Here is a 27,334-nt window from a genome sequence, read left to right as displayed (position 1 = left end):
ACCACATCAATGCTGTACTGCTGTCTCACTTCTCAATAGCGACTGTATCAGCAGGCAGTTGTCCTAGTTCTTTCAGCACCTGGGTTTTGATCTTGAAATCAGAGTCTACATTCTTGTTACTGGATATAGCCTGTCCAGTAGTTTTTATATCCACCATTATTCTAGAGTGTAACCAAATTCTTACCTTAATTCTCTGAGATAGGCAGTCCCTATATTTGGTCTGGTTGTATTGTTAGTTAATGCTGTCTATACCCTTCTTGCTTTTTGCCATCTGTTTTGCCCTCTTATTTTTGCTCTTAAATCATTATGTTATGTACATGTCTAAATTAATTGCCCCATTACTTCACCCTACTCTGAAAACATGCCTAAATGATTTCTGCTTACTTTCTTTTCTGGTCAGCTATTTGCCTATGATGTACATTTATGATCCAGTTTCTTTCTATTGAGGGTAGTTATTTTGGAGAAACAAAGATAAAACCCATGCTTTAGTTTGTTCATTCATTCTTTATACATATTTATTTGGTATTTTCAATGTGCCAATCACTCTTTTTATTTGGTATTGGGATAATATAGCAGAAGTTGTAGAAGAGTATAAGGTATAAATATATAAATCATGATTATCCATTTATTTATGTAATGCATATTAAATAACGCCTATTCTAGGCTAGACAACATGTTGTTTAGCACTGTGTAAGAAAAATGAATAAATTAGTTTCTTCTCTCAAAAAATTGGTGGAAACAATAGACATGAAAATAGATAATTTAATGCTATATAATGTATCTGGTAATACAATTAAAGAGGAAAATATAGAAGAATCATTTGATAAAATATGATACATGCAAGGTAAGAAGTTTTTGGTATATTAAGAAGGTTGGCTTTTAAGGAAGTTAGCAAATTACTGTTGTTTACTAACAGAGGAGCTAGGAATAGATTATTTGAATTTAAATTCTTTCTCCACTTGTAAACTTGGTGACCATGAGTGTGATCTCTCTAAGCACTGGTTGATGCATCTATCATGCAGATAAAAATAGAACCTAACTCAGAATTGTTGTAAGGAATGATGAGATAATTCATATACCTGGTGCATAGTTTGTACTAAGTAAACATTTGCCATTATTATTCTATAATCAAAGAGAGTGTTAAAGAGGATTTTAAGCAGAATTATGTAGTCAAAACTTTTTTAAATGGAGCATACTAAAAATGTTAAGGAGAATATTTTGAAGAACATGGACATAAAGCCTTCAGTAATGTGTAGCAGTAACTGATGTTTGTGGAAGAGGCTTAGGCAACGTTGAACGTTATGGATACGGCAGGCTCTATCTATGGTGTGAATGGGGGCACCCCTGGGAGAGCATATAAAATAGATAAATCATTTGCCTGAAGATAGAATTACATGGAACACAAACATTTAGGGCATAGTATCAGAAAAACAGAGGCCTATGAAGGAGATAAAGAAGAAATGGCCAGTGATGTCCTTGGTAATAGGCATAATCACAACCTAGAAATGGGTGACAAGAGGAAGAATGAGTAAAAACCAGGCTCCACCAAAGGCCTATATTAGGAGAACTCATAATATGGTGGTTGATAAGTTAGGGATGATGCTAAACTAAACGTTACTTTCACAGTGCCATGAGTTCCCAGAAAATAATGTGCTCCATCATATTCCTTTAAGTTAAATACCAACTTGATTAATATGAGAGCTGGTTATGGTATTAGAGAAAAGTGTAACCAACATTTTTTTTTCTTTTTTCTTAAAGGATTTTGCAGAGAAGGAGAAGTCCACAGCAAAGGCCCTGGGTGATGTAAAGGCAAACTTTTACTGTGAATTATGTGACAAGCAGTATCACAAACACCAGGAGTTTGACAATCATATTAATTCTTATGATCATGCTCATAAGCAGGTAAGCCAAAGTGGGAAAAGTCCTTTATATTCCTGTATTTATACCTTCAGAACAGAACTGTATGAATTTGACCTTAAAACTGTCATATGAGACTGTGAGGTGAGAACATTTTATGTCTTTTTTTTTCTGTAGAGGTTGTGTTTTGTGCTTAAATGTTATGCAAAGTACTATAAAACTGGAGGCAAATTTAGAGATGATCTAAGAGTAGACTGACATATTTATTTTAGAATTATATCAGTTAACCCTTAAACAACACAGTGGTTAGGAATGTCAGTCCTCTATGCAGTCAAAAATCCACATATGACCCTTGATTCCCTCAGAAGTTTACTAATAGTGTGCTGTTGACCAGGAAGAAGCTTCACCATAACATAAAAAATCCATTAATGCATGTTTTATATATGTTATGTGTATTATATATTGTATTCTTACAATTAAGTAAGCCAGAGAAAAGAAAATGTTATTAGGAAAATAAGGAAGAGAAAATACGGTTACTGTTCATTAAGTGAAAGTGGATCATCATAAAGCTCTTCATCTTCATTGTCTTCATCATGAGTAGGCTGAGGAGGAAGAGGAAGAGGGGGAGTTGATCTTACTGTTTCAGGGGTGGCAGAAGTAGAAGAAAATCCACATGTAAGTGGGCCCATTCAGTTCAAACCTATGTTGTTCAAAGATCAACTGTATGTAGGGAAACCAGGAGCCAGGAAAAATAGTGTGTTATTCAAAGTTACTTAACTAGCTAGTGACAAATTCAGAACCCTGGACTGGTAGTAGGACAGACTCTGTTACAGAATCTGTTATAGTCTACATCTTTCAAAGATTCCAATTATAGGAAATATTAAGTCTTTGGGAAAGCAATTCTCAAAAGATTACATTTTCCTAAGCATAGTCTCTTAAAGTCAAAGTTGTATTTAATAAATGAAACATTGCAAACAGGTAAACAAAAAATTCAAAAGGAAAAAGTCTAGGAGTAATCACAGGTAAAAACATTTTAGTTTATCTTCGTGAAATATTATATGGGTATCTATAGTATGAGTGTGGATATACTACACATGGCTGCTTATAATACCTACTCTCCAAATGTGAAAGAAGAGGCTATTTTTCTACTCTTGTTAGATGTTATATTTGCGAATTGAGGTATGGCTATATTGGCAATTTAAGAATGTTAAATACCACCAGCTGAGAAATAAATTTCATGTGACAAAAGACTATTGCTAACAGCTATAACAAGGTACACATTTTTGATGCCAAATGGACCTGACATGTTGGAATGTGTGGGTAAGTGTTGTATACTCTATCTGAAATATTTGTTCAAACTAAACAAAAGTAAATATTTTGTCAGATATCACTAGCATTTTATTGAGTGCATACTAACTATATACATACACATATATACATATATTTATATATGACCACACACACACACACACACACACACACACACACACACACACATGCATATTCTTGGGAAATGCAAACCTGATAAAGACAGGGCTCTTTATCCTTAAAGATAAGATATATATATATAGTTGGCTTCGTTTCTCTGACAAGGGTAAGATAATGAGATAAATTGTTTTAGCATTATAATTTCCAAATCCTAGTGTGCGTAATAATCACTTCAGAACATGTTAATTGTTCAGATTCTCAGAACCGTTCTCAGCTATTCTAGTTCAATAATTCTGAGATAGGGTCTAGGAACCTATATTTTAAAATGAATTAAAAATTAAAAATGTTAAACATATATAAATGTAAACTAGTGGCTATTACCCAACTTCAATGATAATCAATCTTGTTTTATTTATACCATCACACTCACCATGCTTCTGCCACTGTTACATTGTTTTGAAGCAAATTCCAGACATCTTATCATTTTATCTAAAAGTATTTCAAGATATGTAGCAATGCTTTAAAATTGATGCTTTATTACATAACCTAAAAAAAAATTAACAGTAAATTTCTAAAAACCAGTTAGTGTTCTCGTTACCTTGGCATCTTATAAATGATTTGCAAATTTGGATTCTTTGAAATTAGGATCCCAAATATCCACACTTCGGGTTGACATGTCTTGAAATTTCTTTTTATATATTTTAATCTACACATTTTTTCATTTCTTTTAAAATTTTACTTTTTGCAGTTCTTTTCCCACATACGGGATTATGCAAAATTCTACTCACTATTATCTTTTCACGTTTTCCTTTTAACTGGATTTTATGGAAAGAGATTTGGCCAAATTCAAACATATTTTTTTCTTGACAAGAATATATTAGAAGGTATTTTGTGTCCTTCCATAAGGAGGCATATAATGTCTCCTCATCTCTTTTTATAATCTTGAATTTGATGAGTGCGTTTAGGTACTATCAGATTATTGATCCATCCATCATTAAGTTTCTACTAGCTTTTTCCTCACTAATGATTTTGTAGACATCAATGCTTATTTGCTTAAATCCCTTCATCTGTAGTTGTAAAATGATGATTCAAATTATTTTACCCCTTCTACATTTGTTAGATAGATTATGTCTGTAGAGAGAAACTTCTTCTGCACCACCCACTATGGGATTTTATGCAGGTGGGCTTCAGGCTGCATATTAAGAAAAAAAGATTACTTAGGGATTCGGAGAAATAAAAGACCGGGGAAGGTGTCATGCAATAGTGGTATTTGATTTGTGCTTTACACATGCATAAGTAGATATTAAAATAGAGGATCAAGATGAGATGGCATTCTTGACAATGGAGATATAAGAAGCTGAGGTGAGAAAATTGAAGAGCATAAGAAATCTTTTGAAAACTGTGGAAAGTATTGGACTACCAGGGTGAACCCTCCATACCAGGCCTGCATACCACAGCACCCCTCGTACTCTGGAATTCTGACTAGTCAATTTCTGGTTTTTATCATTTTCTTCAATCTTATTTCTATTAGCTATCCAACATGTTGATAAACAACTTTCCTCGATCTTTCTATTCTGTTCTATTCTATTCTATTCCATATATATGCACACTTCTGTCTTTCACTTATTTGCTTGTTTTGTTTGTTTGTTTATTGACTTAGTGTCATTCTAACTTTCCTGGGTGTTCTTCATCAAACAATAATTCGGTTTCTACTGTGTGCTACTGGGTTCATTGTGAAAAATGGACAAATGTGGTCTCCACCTTCAGGGAGCTGGTAATCTAATTGAGGAGAAGACAAGTCAATAGATCTTATGATAAATTAACTTAAGTGTTATAAAAATTTTATACCTAGGACACTTAAAAGGGAGAACACAAAACTGATTCCAGAAAGCAGATAAGATAAATGAGCTGGGTTTCTTAAAGACTGAATAGAAGTTAACTGTGTACTCAAGAATAATAGGTCCTATATGGTAGAAAACCTATTATCAAGGTATGGGGGCAGTTAAAAAATGTACTACTCTATGAAGGAGCAAATGATTCCCTATGGCTGCTAAGGCCATAATCACTCTCTTGGGGACCTCTTTAGAAATCTTTGAAACTGTATCCTATTTACCTCTTTCTCTTTTTGCAGAGCATCTTGTCCTCATTTTTCATTTTGCATTCTCATCTCCACCATCATCATTAATCTCACCTCTGAATCTTTGCTCAGGTCTTCCAGCTGGACTCCCCACTTCCAGTGTTTTCCCTGCTCCACACCAACCCATCCACTTGTAACCAGATAAATCTTTCCAGACTACCCCATTCATATGATCACTCTTTTCCTAGGAAGTTCTTAGTGCTTCATGACTGATTTTTGAAAGGGTCTGAACTACTTATCATGCTATTTGAATCCACAATCTGGCTCTTGCCTTCATTTCCAGATTTATCCTCTATAAATCCAGAATTTCCTTACAGTTTCCTAAAACATGTATTATGCTTTCCCACATGCTCATCTTGGCTCATTGTCTTCCCACTCTCTGAAGTGCCCTCTTGTCTTGTGTCTGTTTTTCAACACATACTTCTGCATATTTAATGCAGGGGTCAAAAACTTATATGAGATATTCAAAAAGCCAAGATTTCATGGTAAACTAATTTAACACAGCATTTTAAAAATACCTTTCACTTGAAATCTATTAATATTATGGCCAATTTTTGTACATGTTTCCCACTTTAAAAAAACATTGGAATAATTAAATTTTCTATAAACTTTGTTAGACTGCCTGTTTGGATAATGTTAAAATATTTCCATTTAAAGACTTATTTTAGCCCAAAATATTTTAAAAATCACCTCAATTTAAAGTGAAGTGAGTTTAACATTTTTCTTTCAACTAAAACTGAATTTTATATAAAGAAAAAGGAACTATTCACTGAAGTAAAGCATGCAAAAGTATATATATATATTTTCAGATTTCGAAGCTCAATTTTCCTATTTGGTTCTTGCTTCATTAAGAGCTCTTCTTGATTGTGTTGATGATTACAATGATGGTGGTGGGAATTTGGCTATTATTTGGCCTAAGTAATGTGAACAGTTGCCATAGTTTTATTTTCCATGTAGATTCCGATGAACTATATGGCCTCTTCTGCTTAACTTCCCAAAATATGCTCTTTTTGGTACACTTAGAGGTAATTCCAAATTCTCATTAATTCATTCTATTACTCATCAATAGAACACATTAGATCTGATAACAAAATAATCCTTGAATGCTTTTCTCTGCCTTCTTTCATTCATGTGCAATTACTGAGGATCCCAGAGCTGAAAAAGTAATTTCAGAAGCATTTGTTGTTGTCTTCTGTCAGCATCATGTGTTTATTTTATCACAGAGTAGATTTTTAATGGTTTTATTATAATTCTAGACAAGTAAGTCAATGTATAAATTCAAGAAATAAAATAAAACAGTATGGGATGCATATATTTAAATGAATTCCGTTGGACCTTTAAAAATGATTTTCTACAATTTGATCAAAACTTAAGATTTTTTTCACCTCACTGTACTCCAGTATGGGTGACAGAGTAAGACCTGTCTCAAAAAAAAAAAATTAAGTTATTTTCTTAGGTGTTATTTGTAGAGAAAGATAGCTCATCAATAACAAACGTGAATTTTTAAATTTCTTCAGTGAGGAAAAATAATGAATTTCTAGCTTTGACAACTCATTCTATATATAGCTCACATTTCTGGAAACAGCTCAATTATCTTAGCTTTTGCCTTGAGCTTCTTAAAATTCTGTGTAAATGCTGAGTATTATTCCTAATGCAGTTTGAACGTGTATACAAATTATAATCGCTTGATAAAGACAGAACTGTAACTAGCAATATAGGTAACATGTCAGCAACAATTAATTACTTGTGAGACTACCTACAAGTCATAATTCCTTTCTCAAGATTGTTAGCTGCAAAACTGGAATGAATAATACGCATCTTCACATGCAGCAGAAGTCTCTCCTGCCCCAGGGACATTCTGATTCATCTCTTTTTAAAAAAAAAAAAAAAAAAAAAAAACAAAGGAGCCAGATCCCTGTACAATTAACCCATAAAAATATCTTTAATAATAAAAAACAAATCCACTTTCAAATCCTCCACATATGACTCTTAATCCTTCTAATCTCCTTTGCTTCACAATAGAATTTATTTTTATGCAGAAGGAACTGTTCACTTGTCAGTCCCTGGGTTTGAACTCCAACGGATTCGTTCTTTAAAATATTATTTTGGATTCACCCGATCTCTACTTGCTCTGGGAAACATATCAAAACAGAGCTACTGTTGTCATCTTGACTTTAAGAGGAAAAGACCCCAAAATTGCTAAAATAATTTAATCTAATGATCTCTTGTTTTGTTTATGCAATTTGATTTATGTTTTCCTCAAACGCTGCTCAAATGATATATAGCATGTTAGTTATTAGTATTCTAAAAGTGGTAACAAAATGTCAAAGTGTAGATGATTTGTGGGGTCAGCAAGATTGAAGAAATAGACTGGAGTCCCCGGAATGAACATTTTTGTGCCATAAAATAATATTATCTCTTCCTCCATTTTACATTCTGTAAACCAAGATTTCTGGCGAAGTCTCTCTGTCTCTCTCTCTCTGTCTCTCTCTCTCTCTCTCTCTCTCTGTATATGTGTGTGTCCTCAAATCACCCAGCAGTAGTTGCAACCTTTATTAGCATTAGCAGAGAAGTACAAGACAAAAGAACCAAAGCTGATACTAGCTTTCTGCTCATATTTAACTTTCCCAAATTGCTGCCTGTACCTTAGCTAAGAGGCTTTTTTATCTCAATGTTCTCCTAACTGAAAAATAAATTAAAATTTTTGCATTCTGGCTCCTTCTGACTTTCAAATATATCAAGTGTTTTCCTTCTACCTTAGGGCATTGGCTGTAGCTGACTGTTCTCTCTGTCTGGAAAATTCTTCTATCTGACCTTCAGTGTTATTCTCTTCATTTGTGTCTCAGCTTAAATGTCACCTTTTCAGTAGGACATTTCTCTTTTACCTTAAGTAGTCAGTTAGCAGTTTTCCAATTCTAATATCCTGTTGGCACTATCAGTGGTGATGTACCTTGTAATGGCTCTCCAGAGCCAGCTGTTCAGTATTCGAGAACTTTGTGAGCTGGTTGTTTAACCATTGATAGCTTGAAATCAGCCATAACGGGGAATCTGCAAACACTCAAATTATGGCTTTCTGTGTTTTGTTTGGTTTTTCTAAAGAGTTGCTAGAATAACACAAAACTGCTTATCACTCTTTAAAAAGAAAAAAAATTACTTTTTAATTTATTTACCTCACACTCTACTCCCAGCTATTAGGCTCATAAAGGTAAGGCCACAGGTGGTTCTACTAGCCACTGTGTATCTAGAACTTAGAGCAATTTCTGCCACATAGTAATACTCAAAAGGTATTTTTAAAAAATGAAACAGTAGCTGAATAACTTAGTTTTTAGAGTAGGCCATTTCACTCTGTCCTATGTCAATATATTGACCTATCATTGACTAAATATTTCTTAAGTGAATAAAAGTAAATACTATGGTAAACATATGGGGTCCCTAATATCAAGTTATTTATGATTATTGAACAAAAACTGTCTTAAAAACACAATTTTATAATTTAAGAAAATGTTCAATCCATTATTAATGTTGACAAGGTGTGCCACCCTAATATGATAGGACTAGATTTGTGATTTAGAAAAATAAACCCGAAAGCAGTTTATGTTGGTACACAAGGAGAGCTTGGCTTTGTGATCAGTTAGGCATTTAAGAGTTAAGGATTCTTTATAACAATGACAATGAAGGGATGAGAAAGGGATCAATTCTAAAAATTGTCAGTGGCTTACAAAATGTAAACATATGGTTTGCATAACTAGTAATAAACTAAATAAAAATTTGAGGAGATTTTAAAAAGTAAATTTGTCAAATGTGAAAAAAAAGAATTATACCACCTGGTGTTGACAAGGTGTGAGAAAACATTGCTTATGAGGGTATACATTGTCTTAATTCTTCAGTGTTCCACTTTTGATTATTATGAAAAGGCTTAAATGTAAATTTTTCCTATCAGGAGTTCCATTTTGCAAGCATCCTAGGAAAATAATCAAACGAACTCCAAGTATTTACGTATAGGGATATGTAAAATTAAAAAATACTGGAAACAATCTAAATAAACAATGAAGAGAGAGTGGCTAAATTATGGTGGACTTAAACTGGAATAATGTGTTAGAATTAAACTTATGTTTTGGGTCTATTTGTATATATTCTTTTTGTATTAATTCTATTTGTATTAATTCTTAAAAGTTATGCTTAATTATTTATATTAAAAATCAATCAAGAAATTAAGAAGTGTGAAAAATATGTAAAATTATTTAATAATTTGGTTCACATCTTTTCAGATAAGTCTCTAAATATTTACTGTCCAATCACAAACTTTAATATAACAACATAAAATGTGGTTATGGTATATAAAATATTCTGTCTTCATATATTTTCACTTAACATTATGTCTCATAAGTCCATAGAGATCTAGATTTTATTATGTTGTTAAAGAAATTCCAGGAATTTACATTATGGTGACTTGTAAATATTTTTCCAGCTGAGCTTCATAACGTACTATGATGACTTTATGATTATAACTTCTTTCTTGTGCAAGTATTCTTTCCTGGAGTTAGAAATTGCTTAACTCTTACATTTGGTCAATTTTGCATCAGCGCCTATTACTCATTAATTTCCTGAATTATCTACCATATGTAAGAACAAAGTTTCATTAAAAGCATCATGTAAGTCGGATAATTGGTCAGTCCTTTCTCCCTCCTCCTTTACACGTATGTAGTAGAGGCCTCCATCTTTCTGCTCCAATCTTGACAGATTGCTCGTCAGGTCAGCTGCATAGCTATTGTTCTGGGACTTATTTTCACTATCATTTTGTAAATGCTTTTACTTCTATCTGGGATTATATTTCTTGTTTCCTTGATCACATGGCTTTCTATGTTTTCTTTATTCACAGATTTTGGTGGAACCTATTCTCTAGTGGTACCTAACAAAGGATACATATGAGAGAAAATCTGGGGACTCTTGTCTATCAGTAAAAGTAAATGTGTTTATTTTACCCTCACAGTTGATTTATTTTCAAACTGACTTGCAGCTTTTAGTTTTATTGTTGAGAAGCTATATGACATCTTGTATCCTAATTATTTCTTTCAGGAAACTTTTAAACTTTTCATCATTTCCTCCTACAACAAAAATTGGTCTAGTGCCTTCTGTATGCTCAGCACTATTCCAAATGCTGGAGATTCAGTACAGAGTGAACGAATCTTCTCCATCCTCATGGAGCTAACATCATAGTGAGTGTGTAAAAAAGAAAGTGAACATATAAAATAAGAAAAATTTATAGGATATCAGATGTTCTATATGTGATGGAGAAAAATAAAGGAGTGAAGTGTATAGAGAATACAGTGGGGTAAATAGCATTTTAATTGGGGGTTTTCATAAAGACCTTAATTAAACAGCAATTATGAACAAGGGCCTAAAAGACTTGAGGGAGCAACCCATCTAGCCATCTCTCTGAGACAGCGTGTTCCAGACAGAGGGAATGCCAAATATGAAGTTTGGGAAATAGGGCCATTTAGTGTTCTAGATACCCCACATTGACATTCTAGATTGACTTGCCTTTGGAGGGCTTTCCAGTTACTGGGCAGGGCCTTCCATGAGACCTCACAATAGAGAAAAATTATGTCATTTGTTTTAGAAAATGGTATTTTAATATTATTTATTTGACAATATCATCCTCTATAATCTATTTCTCTGTTTTCTTTCAAAATCTGAATATAAAATTAAAAGACAGAGTTCTTAGTGTCCTAATTCACAAAAGGACTCAACTATCAGGTGTCTGCAAGAAACCCACTTCAAATATAAAGACAGATTAAAAGAAAAGTGATAGAGAAACATACACCATGAACACTAGCTAGAGGAGCAACATTAATTTCAGGCAAAGCTGACTTGAGAGCAAGCAAAATTTTCAGAGATAAAGAGGAACCTACATAATGATAAAGGAATTATATCTCCAAGAAGACATAACAATCTTTCATGTGTATGTATTCACCTAACAATAGAGCATCAAAATATGGGTTGCAAAACCTGATGGAAATGCAAAGAGAAATAGATGAATCCACTATTTCACTTGGAGATACCAATACCTCTCTGTCAGTAATTGACAAATCTAGCAGGCATAAAATCAGTAAGAACATAGTTTAACTGAAGAGTCCCAGCAGTCAATTGGATCTAATTGATATCAATAGAATACTTCATCTGACAACATAAGAGTACACATTCTTCTCCAGCTCACATAAAACTTTCACCAAGAAGGACTAAATTATGATTTAAAAATACACATTAAAATTTTTAAAATAAAATATCATACAAAATATGTTCTCAAATCACAATAGAATTAAACTTGACATCTGTAATGAATGGTTGGAAACCCCGAAACCCTAGGAGATTAAATAACATGTGAATTAACTAAATATCAAAAAAGTAAAAATATTTAGAGCCAAATGAAAATATAACTTAGTAAAATTTGTGGAATGTGGCAAAGAGTGCTTAGAAAAAATTATAGTGTTAAATGTTATATTAATAAAGAAGAAATATAGAAAATTGATCATCTAAGTTCCTAACCAAAAAAAAAAAAAAAAATGCAAAATTAAAACCAAGTGGAAAAAAAAAAAAAAAAATTGAGCAGAAATCAATAACACTAAAATTAAGAACCAATAGAGAAAATCAATGAAACTAAAAGCTGGCTCTTTTAAACAGATTCAGTTGATATATCTTTAACCAGGTTAACTAAGGAGAGAGAGATGAGAGAGAGAGTGGGGAATGAGAGAGAGACAGAGAGAAAGAGAGAGAGAGAGAGAGAGATCCATGGCATAATAAAAAATAAAGGATTAAAAGGATAATAAAGAAGTAGTGTAAGTGACTTTATGCCCACAAATTTGATAACTTTGATAAAATGTCAATTTCTTGAAAGACACAATCTATCAAAACTCATACAAGGAGAAATAGGTAATCTAAATATTAAAGGAAAAAACCAAAGTGGTTAGCTAACACTCTCCAGTTTCAAAACTTACTATAAAACTACAGTAAATAAGACAGTATGGTATTGTCAGGAAAATAGATAAGATCAATAGAACAGAGTAGAAATCCCAGAAATAGATGTGTGCTAATGTAGTCAACTCCTGCTCATTGACAAAGAAGTAAAGGCAATTCAGTGGAGAAGATGGTCTCTTCAGCAAATGGTGCTGAATCACCTGGACATCCACATACATCTGATTTTCTAAAAGACGCTACAGGCCTTTTCCTAATTGTACCTTATTCGGTCATTATAGTATGTGTGTAGTGGTATATCACTGTGATTTATTTTGATTCCTCCAAAGAATAATAATATGGGACATTTTCATTTGCTTATTTGACATTTACATATCTTCTTTGGTAAGATTTCTATTCACAAATTGTGCTGTTTTTTGTAACTCAGTTGCTTGCCTTCCTTATTACTTAAGAGTTTTTTAAGTTCTTCATATATTTTGAATGCAAATCCTTTACAAGATACAAGATGTGCAAATATTTTCTCCCAAGATTACAAAATGTTTTATTTCTCTAAATATTTTATAATTTAAATTTTCTTATGTTGATCTATTTTTTTTTTTTTTTTTGAGACAGAGTTTCACTCTTGTTACACAGGCTGGAGTGCAACGGTGTGATCTCGGCTGACCGCAACCTCCACCTCTTGGGTTCAAACAATTCTCCTGCCTCAGCCTCCCAAGTAGCTGGGACTACAGGCGTGCGCCACCATGCCCAGCTAATTTTTGTATTTTTAGTAGAGACGGGGTTTCACCATGTTGACCAGGATGGTCTCGATCTCTTGACCACCCGCCTTGGCGTCTCAAAGTGCTGGGATTATAGGCGTGAGCCACTGCGCCCGGCCAATCTAATTTTAAGTATTAATTTTCGTGTATGGTGTGAGGTTCAAGTTCAATATTTTTTTTACATAGATATCCAATTGTTCCAACATAATTTGAGGAAATGCTATTTTCGTCCCATGGATTTACATTGGAAGCAGTGCTTCAAGATTATTCACAAATGTATAAGTTTATTTCTGGATTCTCCATTTTATTACTTTGACATATATGTTTATGCTTATGCTAATACATACTATCATAATTACTGTAGCTTTATAGCAAGTTTTGAAATTAGATAGTATAAGTTCTGCAAATTTTCTCTTGTTCTTAACAATTGTTTTAGCGATGCTAAGTCATTTGAATTTTGATATAACTTTTGGATTCTGTTTGCAATTTCTAAAGCAAACCTATGTGTATTTTGATAGAAATTGCACTGAATTTAGATTAATTTGATGCAATTTTAATCCTTAACCATATTAGGTATCCCAATTTATACATATATGCCTCTATTTAAATTCCCTTTAATTTATTGCAGAAATCTTGTGTAGTTTTTATTTTACACATTTTCTTAAGTATATTGCTAAATATTTCAGTAATTTTTATGCTATTTTAAAGGAAATTTTAATTTGATTTTCTGATTGTTACCACTAAATGAATATCCAATAGACTTTTAATATTAACATTACTATTTTATATTGATCCTGTAATTTTGTTCAACTTGGTTGTTAGTCCTAGCATTTTTTTTGTTAGACTTTTGGGATTTTCTGTGTATAAGAATATGTCATCTGCAAATAAAGCCAGTCTTACTTCTTCTTTTTTTTTTTTAACCTTTATGCCTGTAATTATGTTGTTGTTTCTTGTAGAGGATTCCAATGTGGTATTGAATAAAAGTTGCAGAAATGGCCATTTTGGTGTTCTGAATCTCAGGTAGAAGTAATTATTTTGACATTGAGTGCAATGTTAGTTATAGGTTTTTAATAGATACCCTTTATGAAAATGAAAGCATTTTTTTTTTACTCCTAGTTTATTGAGACGGTATTTTATTTATTTTGAAATCATAAATGGAGTTCTATTTTGCCAGATGCTTTTTGCATCTATTGAGATGAATATGTGATGCTTGCTCTTTATTCTGTTTATGTGGTATACGACATTGATTGATTTTTGGATATTAATTTGATCTTACATTTCTGAATTAAATTTCACTTATGGTGTACAATATCTTTTATAATTTATAGGATTTAAAATTCATAATTATTTGTTAAGGATTTTTGTTTTTAGATTCATGAGAGAACTGTAGCTCACTTTTTTGAGATGTGTGTGTGACTAGACTTAGAAATAAGTGGGAAATGTTTTTTGCTCTTCCAGTTCCCGAGTTTCTGTAGAGTTATTATTCAATGTTTAAATGATTAATAGAGTTTACCAGTGAAGCCACTTTTAGTTATTCATTTCATTACTTAATGAAAATTTATTGAGATTTTTCTATTTCTTCTTGGCTTGATTTTGGTAATTTCTGTCTTTGTAGATATTGTTCAGTTCATGTATGTTATCTAACTTGTTGGCATAAAATTATATACAGTATTTTATCATGATACTTTTAACATATCCTATCTAATATCACCTACATTATTTGCTTTTGGTGACACATGTCTTCTCTATTTTTCTCAGTAAGTCTAGCTAAATGTTGATGAACATTAGTAATCTTTACAAATGAAACCTTTGTTTTCATTTATTTTCTACTTTTTAAAAATCTACTTGTCATTAATTTCTGATTTCTCTTCTGATATATATATAATATACTTTCTCCTCCTTATTTTATGTATTATTTATTCTTTTTTAAAGATTTATTTGATTTTAGCCAATCCTGAACTCTTAGAGTAACTGTTAATATAATAATGGGTTTCTTAAAATAATTCTATGGAGAACCAATAAAATTGTGCCAGAGTGCACAGAAAGATGGTTGTCTGGCTTACTCAGAAAGTAACTCTGAACAGAAAAATAAATATTTAGTATTTTTTAATGAAATATTCTTTTGATAAATATTTTACAATCATGAGTTAGATATTTTTTTAGGAAGTATTAGTTACAGCCAAATTTTTTGCATCCTAAAGGTGTACTTACGTGGTTTGGTTGTATGATGAAATAAATGAAGGCCAAATAAGCCCTGCTCATTGTGGGGGTAGGCTTCCGTTTGAGGGATAGGCTGGGAGGACACTGAAAAACAGAGCCAAGTTTTTTCTTAAGAAGTAGTTTTGTATCTACTCCTGTGCATAGAGTAAAAGTCTTAGCATTTTCTACAGTGGAATGTGAATCTATTAATTTTAGACATAAGGTCATACCTGTTTGTAAAAGGGAGCTAATTCTTTAACTCAGCCAAAAAGCCATGTAAGTAATCATTCAGAGTTTTAACTCAATATAATTTTTGACTTATAATCCAAGATAAGCCTAGATAATATAATGAGCTTGTATTTAAATAGAATTATTAAATATATGCCAATTAATTGTTGAAGTGTATACTTTTTAAGTGATCTGTTTCTTTTGAATTATACTTATGTAATATTCCCTTTTGTTTTTTTATTGTGGTTAACTCCCTTTACTTTCATAATAACTCGTCAAATGGAAAGAAGCGTATTAAATTGACTAAATACTCAGAGCCATTACCCGCTCTTAATATCAAACTAGATTCTAACTCTAAATGTAATCTACTTAATCTCTTTGTGTAGTAAATGATACCTACTTTATGAGATTTCTATAAAATTACATACCATCTGTGATGATTAATATTAAGTGTCAGTTTGACTGGCTTGAGGAATGCCAGGATGACTCAAGAAGCATTGTTTTTGGGTATGTTTGTGAGGGCATTTCCAGAGAAAATTGGTGTGTAATGCAGGACCAGTCAGGAGCTGCACTGTTGTCTTTCCTGATTCTAAAGCTGTCAGACTTAGACTGATTCATTTTACTGGCTTCTCTGGTTTTCCACCTTGCAGATGGCCTGTCATGAAATTTTCCTGACTCTGCGAGTTCATTTCCCTAATATATTCTCTCTCATTTATCTTATTGGTTCTGTCTTTCTGGAGAATTCGGACTAATACACCATCATAAACTCTCTAAATGCAATGTTTGATCAAATAAATATTCTGTAGTAAAAATATCTTTTTATCTGCATTTTTATCCTTATTTTTTTATTCTCTATGAGAGCATCAGTTTTCTAGATTACTCAGTATCATAAAATGGCAAAACAAAAAATAAAAATATAATCAAACCTTTCCTCACTCAACTAGAAATTTCTGTTTATCTAGAGAAATATAGGAAGATCTGAATCTTAAAGAATCTTGTAAAACCTTTATAAGTATTAGCAGTTGCAGTGGTATATTGCACTTCCATATATTAGATTATTGTCAAGTCTTCTCCATAAAGCCAAAGCTAAATGGAGGTAAACAAAAAGAGACTTTCCCACAAAATAAGGACGGGACATGTGGACTAAATCCATTTCAAAAGTCTGACTTACCTTCTACTTTAAAGAATTCCATATGTTTCATACATAAGGAAGCTGGAATACATTTGAGATTCAGTTTTGAATAACTAATGTGTATTAAATTTGAGTAGTATTTTTTTTAGTAGTATTTTAAAAGCTGCCCTTTGCAAAAACATCCTGGATCCAGATAAATAACTGAAAAAAGAAACATAACTGGCTATAATAATAGCAGTGATTATCACCTATTCTTTAGGATTGTGTTTTAAGAAACAGTTTGAGGATGAAATGTATTTGCCCTCTGCAGGCAATACCTGATGACTGTATTAATTTGGACCCAAATAGTTTTTTCCCCCCTGAGGAATGTAACAATTGACTAAACTGAAATAAAATACTCTTATTTGAATGCTTCCCACAATGTTTTTATACTCAGAACAAATGCTTAGATAGTAAATAAATGTGTATCAAAGGAATAAAGTCTATTAACATTAAAAGAAAAAAGAAAAAAAAGAAAAATTTAAACTTATTTTGTATCAAAACCAGCCACTAAAACCACTTTCTTTATGTATTTATTTTGGGGGGGGGGAACCATATATCTATTTTCAAACTTGATTCTCAAATTTGTATAGCTTTTCAAATACACATCAAATACAATGCTTAGTAGTTGTAATAATATTTGTCAATGACCTCAGCAGGTAAAGTCTTATCATTACTTGGGCTTCATATTTGATTAAATTCAGTCAATATTTATTTAGCCTCTAACATTTGCAAATATCTGCCTAAGGTGATTTGAGGAGAAAATTGAAGAAAGACATGCTTCTACTCTTCAGGAAGCTTGCATATGCATGGTGACCAGATACCCAGATTTCATTTGGAAACCAGTAGAGTGCTGGGCATATCTAATGATTCCTAGAGCAGTGAGGTGGGAAGAGGAGAACATGTAAGATAAATATATATGTAAATCTAATATATTGAGCCAACTGTCATGAAAATTATAAAACTTCCCATGGTGATTAAAAGAAGAGAAAATAAGATCAATATGAAAATCATTAATGGACAGCAAAGTTCCATTCATACATATATAGAGGAAAAATTGATTCTCAAAATAATTAAAATGAGAACTTTCCAATTTATCTAATGCACATGTGACATTCACCAGGTCATTTAGTATAATTAGAAATTCACATTAGTTATATTAAATTCATGGTAAAATACAAGGATTTCAGAATCCCAAACTATAATGAGATTTAAAATTATATTGATTTTTGTGAGAATAAATTATAGATTAACATACATAATTTAAGTTTTATAAAATTATTTTCTTAGATTTCAAAGATGCTGCTTTTATATAAGGAAATGAATATAGCTCCTCTCACTGTCTTCTTTTTGCAGTTCCATAAAAATATTCTGACCAGTAATTTTAGAATCTTGTAGTCTTGTTTTTAGGGTTAGAATTGTTTTCTAGTTAACATGATTTTAAAATTTAAATTTATTTTTCATATTTTACATGTGAAACATTAGGAAAGATTATTATATTGCTAATGACATGAAGGTAGAAGTGGGCAGAATAGCAACTCAAAATCTAAAGCTATAACTACACCACTAATAAACACTTAGAATTTAGGAATGTCATATTGTGTTTCTTAGTTTTAATATTCATGTGAAAATTATGATAATATCTTTCTCACTTATCCCACAAGGAAATAAAAATTGTGAAAAAAACTTAGAAGTTCTAAAAATATAAGATATAATGTAAACATAAGTAACAATAACATTTATAGATTGGTGTTTATTTAGGCCTTGTAATTTAAAAAATATGGGTATAGTTAGCTGGTTAGAAGAAATATGTTTGACCCATTACTGTGGAAATAGCCTGATACAGTGAAAAGGCCATGTTTTTAATTAGAAAACTTAGATTTGAGCCCTGGTCCAATCACTTTTCAGTTTTCTGGTTTCTGTCACATCATTCATCTTTACTGAATCTCTCAGTTTCCTTAAGTGTGATCTGAGCCTCATAGGTCTGTCCCATCCACTTGAAAATGTTGATGTGGTAATGATGATGAGTTCAACTGAAAAATGTTAAAGCACTTCGTAAGTTCCTAAAACATATAACTTTATTTTTCTCATCTTGATTTTCTAAACAAATGTATTTGTATAGAATATAAGCTCTAAGCAGAAGTTGCAAGAATAAGTACAATTCAGAGAAGCTCTGGTGGGGTAGTCAGTGGCTTCCAAGCCTGAGTCAGAACTGTGAATCTTAGGTTCACCACTGGTTGTGCTCCAGAGAAACTGGACCATAAGAACTGCCTGACATGAAGTTTTGTAACTATTCCAACTATTCAGTACAAGATGATTGCTGCCAGCACTTCTCTGCATGCTATGGGAAAATTACACACCAACGATCTGTCATATGCAATTCCTTTATTAAAGATACTTACGATCCAGACAAAGAGATAATAAACACAAAAGTACTCTAATAAGAATAAAAAGTTTAAAACCTTTTACCATGTTTTACAAAGAAGAATCTGTTAACTGACAAATGACAAGTTAAGAAAATAATTGCCCCTCTCACAAATACTAGAGACTTGAGCATATCTGTCTGCAGAAGGGGAGAATCAAGTAGGGAAAAAGAGATTCAAGATGCAAGAATGAATGCAGGTGAGGGGAGGAAAGGTAATAAAGCAAGAAGTTTTCAGTAGGCAAAGTGGGATTAGATCAAAGCACAAGTAAAGCAGACATGGAAAGGAGGAGGGGGCAGAACTCTGAGAACAAGGGCATTAATGAGGGAATATTTATAGAAATGTGTATTTTGAAATGGAGAGAGGAAGATGAGGAAACTGATGTCTGATGTTGATTTTATGAGTCAACTGATGAACGTCATCTCTAAATTCATGAAACTAATCGTTTTCTAAACTCAGAGTTGTGATCTATGAGTGGGTCGTGACTCATTATGGGGTCATTAAATCATTTTAGTGGGTTGCAACTAGTAATGTTAAAAAATAAAATAGGCTAAAACAGGCAATATTACATTCTACTGCATTTTTGAAGAGCAAGTTTGTTTTGTGAAATTTCGTTGCAGTTAAATGTATAGGTATGTGTATCCTGGGTCATGAAATAAAAGGGAAATTTTCTGTGGGGTACAGTTAAAAAATCCCAAAAGCCACTAAACTAGAGATTCTCTATAAACTGAACAAAAATATTGCCAAAGGGCAAATAGAGCTTGTATGTAGCATGCTGGTTTAGCTTTGTGTTGAGTAGCCAATACAATGCCTGCCTTTCTCCAGTGGTTCTCAGAAGGCCGGAAGCACACCTAAAGAAACTAATGATGTTGATAAAAAGTTAGAGATTGGACCCAGTGGAGTTAGGGTTGTTAGGGAAGTGAAGAAGTTCTGGTTGTTGTTGAGGCTAGGTCTAAGGTGGGATACCTGACTTTCCAGACTATTGTGAGGGGATCATCAAATATTAAAGCTTCAGTTGTCGGAAAATATCTTTTCCATTGAGCTTCAAGTCTACCTTCTTGAGACGCATACTTTCAATATGTATGATTTCATCTTCTGATGTCACAGACCATAAATCTAATTACTTCTCTACAACAAGGAGTTTTGTGTATTTAAAAATAGCTATTGTTATTTGGGTTCATTTGGGTCTAAATGTAATGCAAGTTCAGAGAGCCTTAAAGGCCTAGAAGCTGATAAGGGTGGGTACAAAAAGTTATTTGATGGTGTAAGCATGATAAGGGACTGGTTTGTGCAGCACAGAGTCTGTCGAATCTGAGGATGCTCAAAGTGAATGGGGCCGGTGTGTGTGGGTAAGCAGAGGCCAGACACATGCATAACTGCAAATCAGGAAAAATAAGAGATGGCAACCACAACATCACTTCTGAACTCTTCTCCCTCTCTTTGAATTGGCAATATGCCTTGAGAAAGAGCCTGGTACCCCAGAGTTCAAGAACATGACCCTCTTAAATCTTTATTCCTGCTTTTTCCTCAGCTTTTTCACATGGGTTTTTAACCCTTCATACATCCTCAGAACAGCACAGCCCTTCAACTCTTCTAAATCCGGCTATTTAGAATACCTTAAATGTGTATCACTGGCTGGTTTACTGTCCTTCTGAACATGTAAGGAACTTATCAATTGAATATATAATGAAGCTACTTTAAAAAGTTGGATACATCAACTGTTTTTGAACGACTGATTCTGTGTTTGGTCACATCGACAGACCCATTTATCTATAAAGCCTCCCATACATAGACTAGTTTATTTATACTTACAGATACATTGAATGAGCAATAGAAGTTTTGCCTACAATTTTATTCAATTTCAACAACATGGACTCTGTCCATATTATGTCATTTTTCTTTATATCTAGAATTCAATAGATTGATGTTTTTATTTCACTAGTTTCAAATTTTCATTGAAAAATTCAGTGTTGCCCTGGAATAACTGTATTTCATATGGTCTCTTAAATTCACCCGAGTGTTTAATATTGGGCAAATACATTCCTTCATCATTAATGGTATCTAACTTCTCAATTAAAATAAATTCTCCATCCTTGTGAATTATGTATTGCATATTAAATTAGGATGAAATAATTTATTAATTGTAAATATTTTAAATAAAATGTCTTGGTTTCTAGTTACTACTTGTATTTTTAAAAGAGAAGCATGATTTGTTTTTCAGACAATAACTTATAAATCATCATATTCAAACTATCATTTTGTAAGTAGCAAACTGAGTTCTATAGATATTTAATAATTTGACAAGTCATTTTGCTAGTCAGTAGTAACAGAGCCTAGCCTTTATTTCTAGCTTGAATATGTACTTTAGCTTTTTCAAACTGTTGTGAGTTAGTACTGAAACTGAATTACAAGGGATATGTCTATCAAATTCCCCTTTGGTTACATGAGCTTTTCACGGGATTGTTCATATAAATTCCATGCTGAGGTAAAAGACTCTTCCTTCTCTTTCTCTTTTTTTTTTTTTTTTCTGTAAAATGAGCATTTTGTGCTGCTAACGTAATTCTTATAGATTTTAAATGAAAAATAATTACATAGTTGGCAATGTTATCTTACCTCTCCTAAATAGCCTCTACTATTTATGATTTAGAACTGAATTCTCTCCTTACTTGACCTCTTGCTTGATTTATAATTGACATATTTCCTATATTTTCTGCTTATGTTCTTCATTTTATGTATGGTGCATCTCAACTGATTTTTCTTTTTTATCTTGCTTTTTTTTTCTACTTTTATGTTCATCTTCCTTTGCTCTCTACACGGAGTAAAAATACTAGACAATAGTCTCAACCCTTTGGAGCAGAGTAGAATTTCTTGCTGAGTACTTAAAATTTTTCTATTTCATTCTATTTTATATTTGCTTTACCCAGTGGTTTTCAGAAGATAGGCCTTCACTATTCCAAATTGTTCGTGGTTTATTGTTTAAAAGACAAGATAGGCTCACCCTGCTTTAGTCCATTTCTAGTCATGCTTTATTCTTTGTTTAGATTTTAATTGCTATTCCAAACTCTACCGTGTCTGTAGCAGATGCTGGCGTGGCCCTCTCCTCATTACGCAAGCCTTTTAAGTGTTCTCTTTCCCCCAGCTGTCAGTACCTACATATCTGTCTCTACGTCTGAGGCATTTGTTTTTGGTTTTACTGTTGTTTTATTTCCTGAAACCACTGAAGGCCATTCTGCTTTTATGTAGAAGAGATATGAGGCTGGACTTAACACAACTTTTCTCCCCCAAATCCCTAACAAATAACTCTTCCGAATATAAACACTCCATTTTTTTTATAAACAGGAGAATTCCGAAGCATAGGCCTGATCCCAATTTCCAGTACTTTTCCAAGAGATACATCTTCGGCTACTCACTCGAGGTAGCTGGTTTAATAACACACCCATGTTGACCCGTTTTTTCTTCTCCGAAACACTACCCCTACTCCCTGCCAGTGTTTCCTGGCCCTCTGAAATACACTATTTTCCTCAAATCTTTGTTTCAGAGTCTGTTTCACTAACATTCTTGAAATTATTGTTCTCTGACTTATAAAGTAGTAAAAACACTTCAGTTTTGGCAGAATTAAATAAATGTGCAGACTCTGATTCATAATAGGTACTTTAATACTATTGCACCTAGTTAAAAGAAATGTTACCTTTAACCTCTAAGTACTTTCTCCAAAATATACTTTTGCTCCCTCTGTATCTCAGTAGAATAACCTATTTTACACTGCATGGGTAGGGCACCAGTGGTCACCAATGTGATAAATCTGAGGGTTGCATATGAAGAGTTCCCACATTTTTCTGTCTTTTATGCCTTCAACTCCATCACTAGTCACACGCTTTTATGCAGTGAGAGTAATCTTTTTTCCTGCAGTCCTATTTTAATCAGTACGAACACTAGAGGGTAATGTTCAATGAATGGTTATTGGAAGAGTCTATCTTTTTGTTTTTCTTTTTTTCTCCTAGAGGAGCAATATGCTGTGATCTTTCACACTTTCCAGCAACTTCTCTTTTCCAAGCTTTTTCCTACTCATCCTGTAAAACTCCATTTGCAGGCCTTCTACAAAACTTGACCTCATTCTCCAAAGCTTTTTAGTTACCTTTATTGTAAGTTGCCATAGTTTTTAATATTTATTTCCATCAAAGTACACAATCAACTGAATTGTTAATAACTTATTTCTCTCATTAACAAGATCCTTAATTGGTGAGACTGGGCTACTTATTATTGCAACTCAGCGCCTAGAACAGTGTTTACACACACTGACACTCAACTGTTAGATGAATGGATTAAATTTATAAATATTGTTGGAAAGAAGTAGGCTATTAGACCTTAAAGTGGCTTTAATTGAATCTAAATTTTAATGAAATAAATTGGTGCATCTCAATTGATTTTGCTTTTTTCCCTTGCTTTTCCCCCTACATTTTAAAATTACTTTTAATTGCAAAAACATCATTAGTTTTGCACCAGCCTAATATATAGTTATGGAATATTTACTATTCCCCTGCCTCACATAGACAAAGCTGATTTCCTATCTTCCCACTTCCCACCCCCTACTTTTATGTTATCATGTAATTAACCACATTCTCTTATTTCCACTGTGTGGACAACATTTAACTAGCTAATGGTTGATCTATGAATATTTTTTACTTTAGATACAAAGAAGCCTTTAGGTCACCTTATACACTGAAAAAATAAAGATAAAATAATACAGTATTTTGATTTGACTAAACTTCTGCTTAAGTAAAAGCAAAGAAACTAGATATCAAAATACATGCTGTTTCCAAAGCATATCATATATAAAATTACATTTATTTCATTTTGTTATATTTGTCATAATTTATAATGTATTGATCTTATAAATGTTGGAATACAAAGTATATTAGTTTAATAAGAGGTTGAATAATGTGTTTTACTTACCAATTAAATGCTATACTATAGTATACCGGTGCTGTAGGAGAAAAGCTTCAATTTTCAAATGCCACTGAACACAAGCTGATGATTACTTTTTTCTTACGGCAACAAATTCTAGCCTGAAATGTCGGCTTGCACAATTCTTTATTTTAAACACACATATTTAGGAAAACTCTTTGGCTTTATTAAGAAATACTATACCTGCCACATTAGGAAGTTTTTTTTTATTAACGATAAGGAAAGTGAATAAATTAGTAGTTTTAATATTTTAAAACAGTATATTTAGAATAAGTTTATTTGAGACACTAGTATCTAAAAATATCTTACAAAGTAGTGACCCCTTTACATTTAATGGTTAGATGAAATAAGTTTGTCATTAAATGTTGGCTTTCAGAGAAATTACATTTGGCACCTTTTAAAGTGAATGCCAATCGACATGTAAATGAGCAATTTAATCTCCTTTAAATTGAAAAAAAAACCATTGGGATAGTTAATTTCATAGTTGTTAATGATGGTTAGATTATTGTAAAATGATTCTTTTTATTTTATTATAAAAGAAATTATAGAAACACATAATCAGACATTCATAGTTAAAACAAAATGAATGATAATCCTGCCTGGCAGAGAATATTGTTCCATTTTGTTTGTGTACTGATGTTTAATTCTCCCCACAGAGGAGACACAAAAACATTAATAGCTGAAAACCGTGTATATATTAGATGGGAGTGGTACTAGATGAAATGTTGTTGTAATACTGTTTGGCATTACAGTGAACCACTAAGATTGGGGTAAATTCAGGTACCAGAGTTATCCTAAGCATTGATATTTTCACTCAGACACAAAAAGCAGGCCTACCCTGCTCCTTGGCCTTTCAGATTCTTGCAGATATAGCTCTCACTGACAAAACCCTTAAGATTCAAATTCCAGTATCATATCTTTCAGACTTGAAGGAGCTAGAATATCTGATATGCCAGTGAAATTCATTATGTCAATCTGTCTCTTAGGTCTTCATCTCTACTTTTATGGTGGTTTGAGAACTATGACCTGATGAGTGTTCATTTGATAAATATTTCTTTCAACATGTTCTCATTATGCACTTAAGAGTATTCCAGATACTTTTGGCCCCTGTAAGTCCCAGATGAGAAAAACTAACTTAAATTGATAACTAATGTAATTAACCTAAATGCCCATCACTGGTAGACTGGACAATGAAAGTGTGGTACAAATACGCCATGGAATACTATGCAGCTATTAAAAAAGAATGAAATCATCTCCTTTGCAGGGACATGGATGGAGCTGGAGGCCATTACCCTTAGCAAACTAACCAAGGAACAGAAAACCACATTCCATGTTCTCACTTATAAGTGGGAGCCTCCATAGATGTAGGATCCTCCTTTCAGTGGATGGAGGATAGGAGGAGAGAGAGGATAAGGAAAAATAAATAATGGGTACTAGGCTTAATACCTGGATCTATTAGTCAGGGTTCTCTTAGAGGGACAGAACTAATAGGTCATATATATATATATATATATATATATATATATAAATTCTTAGTATTCATTAAAAAAGGAAACAAGAATCTTCTCCCATATAACACTGCGATAGCCAACTCTTCTAAGATATATTAAAATGTTGATTTTGGGAAGAACTAATGAGAAATAATAGGATATATATATAAATATATATGTGTATATATATATTATATATTAATTCTGCCCCTCTGAGAGAATCCTGACTAATACATCCAGGGAGTTTATTAAGTATTAAGTAACATGATCACAAGGACCCAAAACAGGCTGTCTGCAAGCTGAGGAGCAAGGAGAGCCAGTCTGAGTCCCAAACTGAAGAATTTGGAGTCTGATGTTCGAGGGCAGGAAGTATCCAGCATGAGAGAAAGATGTAGGCAGGGAGGCTAGGTATGTCTACCTTTCCACATTTCTCTGCCTGATTTATCTTTGCGGGAAGCTGACTAGATTGTGCCCACCAGATTATGGGTAGATCTGCTTTCCCCAGCCCACTGACTCAAAAGTTAACCTCTTTTAGCAACACCCACACAGCCATACCCAGGATTAATACTTTGTATCCCTCAATCCAATCAAGTATTAACCATCACACTGGATGATGAAATTATCTGTATAACAAACCCTCATGACACCTGTGTAACAACTCTGCACATGTACCCCTGAACTTAAAATTTAAAAAACAAACAAAAAATAGTCTGTAGCTTTGAATCAGGCTTTCAGGGATGTCATATGGTTGGCTAACATATGTCTAATGCTTTCTAAATGTTCGTCTATGAAATGTTATGCTACCTTTTTAGTAGCCCAGGAGGCTGAAGCATGAGAATTGCTTGAACCCAGGAGGTGGTGGTTGCAGTGAGTTGAGATTGTGCCACTGCACTGCAGCCTGAGTGTGACAGAGCCAGACTCTATCTCAAAACAAAAGCAAAAACAACCAACCTATTTTGGTCTCAAGTGAACACAACAGACAAAAAGTAGAAATCAAAAGACAAACTTTTTATACAAATGAAATAATTTGAAAGGTATGTTATCTTTCTTCACATATATTTCTATGTTTAAGTAAATTGCTTAGAAGATGTTGAGAAGAAAGCTTTATAAGGGGAAGAAAATCCCTAAATGACACTCAGCAGACCAGACTCTGCTGTGGAAAAGCACTGAAGCCACAGAGAAGTTATGAAAATCACAGGATTTCAGATCCTCATCAGAAAAGTGAGGTGATTGCACTGTACTTCTAAATCTCCATTTAACTCCAACTATTATTTTTTATAAGTAGCACTTAGATTTTATTTTCCATCAATATATGTATAACTGTGAGCCACGACAAAATTAGACTGTGTTTTCCTAATGCTTGAACAACTGGTTGAATTTGCCAAAAAAAAAAAAAAAAAAAAAAGTAAAAGGGTTGTCATTGTGCACATACACATACACAGCCATAAAATATTTTTGGACTTTTCAACAGTTCTATTGATGTGATTTTGAGATTTAGTTATGACCTGAATGTTGAGAAAAGATAAAGATTATGAAATTCAAATTACCCATGATTGCAAAGGATATTTCTGCTATACTTCTTTTGACTTCTTAGATGTTATGGAAAGTTTCAATTATCCTTGATCTTTATTGCACTTATATAGCAATAATAATGATTATATATTATATAATCTGTTAATAAATATATATGATCTTTATTATATATA

The 27,334-nt window shown here is 32.7% G+C and overlaps 1 protein-coding gene across 1 annotated transcript in view; it reads left to right on the top strand.

The window, feature by feature from the left end:
• Window positions 1-564: 564 nt before the first annotated feature.
• ZNF804B (zinc finger protein 804B) overlaps window positions 565-27,334 on the top strand; it is a 108,496-nt gene continuing 81,726 nt past the window's right edge. Inside the window, exon 1 of the mRNA XM_032252985.1 lies at window positions 565-1,902. Within this exon, the coding sequence (XP_032108876.1) occupies window positions 1,708-1,902 (195 nt within the window). The 5' untranslated portion in view covers window positions 565-1,707. The remainder of the gene's footprint in view (window positions 1,903-27,334) is intronic.

This window comes from Sapajus apella, unplaced genomic scaffold, assembly GCF_009761245.1.
Source record: "Sapajus apella isolate SASKATOON/1434 unplaced genomic scaffold, GSC_monkey_1.0 scaffold81, whole genome shotgun sequence".
NCBI lineage: Eukaryota > Metazoa > Chordata > Mammalia > Primates > Cebidae > Sapajus > Sapajus apella.
This window is presented reverse-complemented; position numbering and strand designations above follow the sequence as displayed.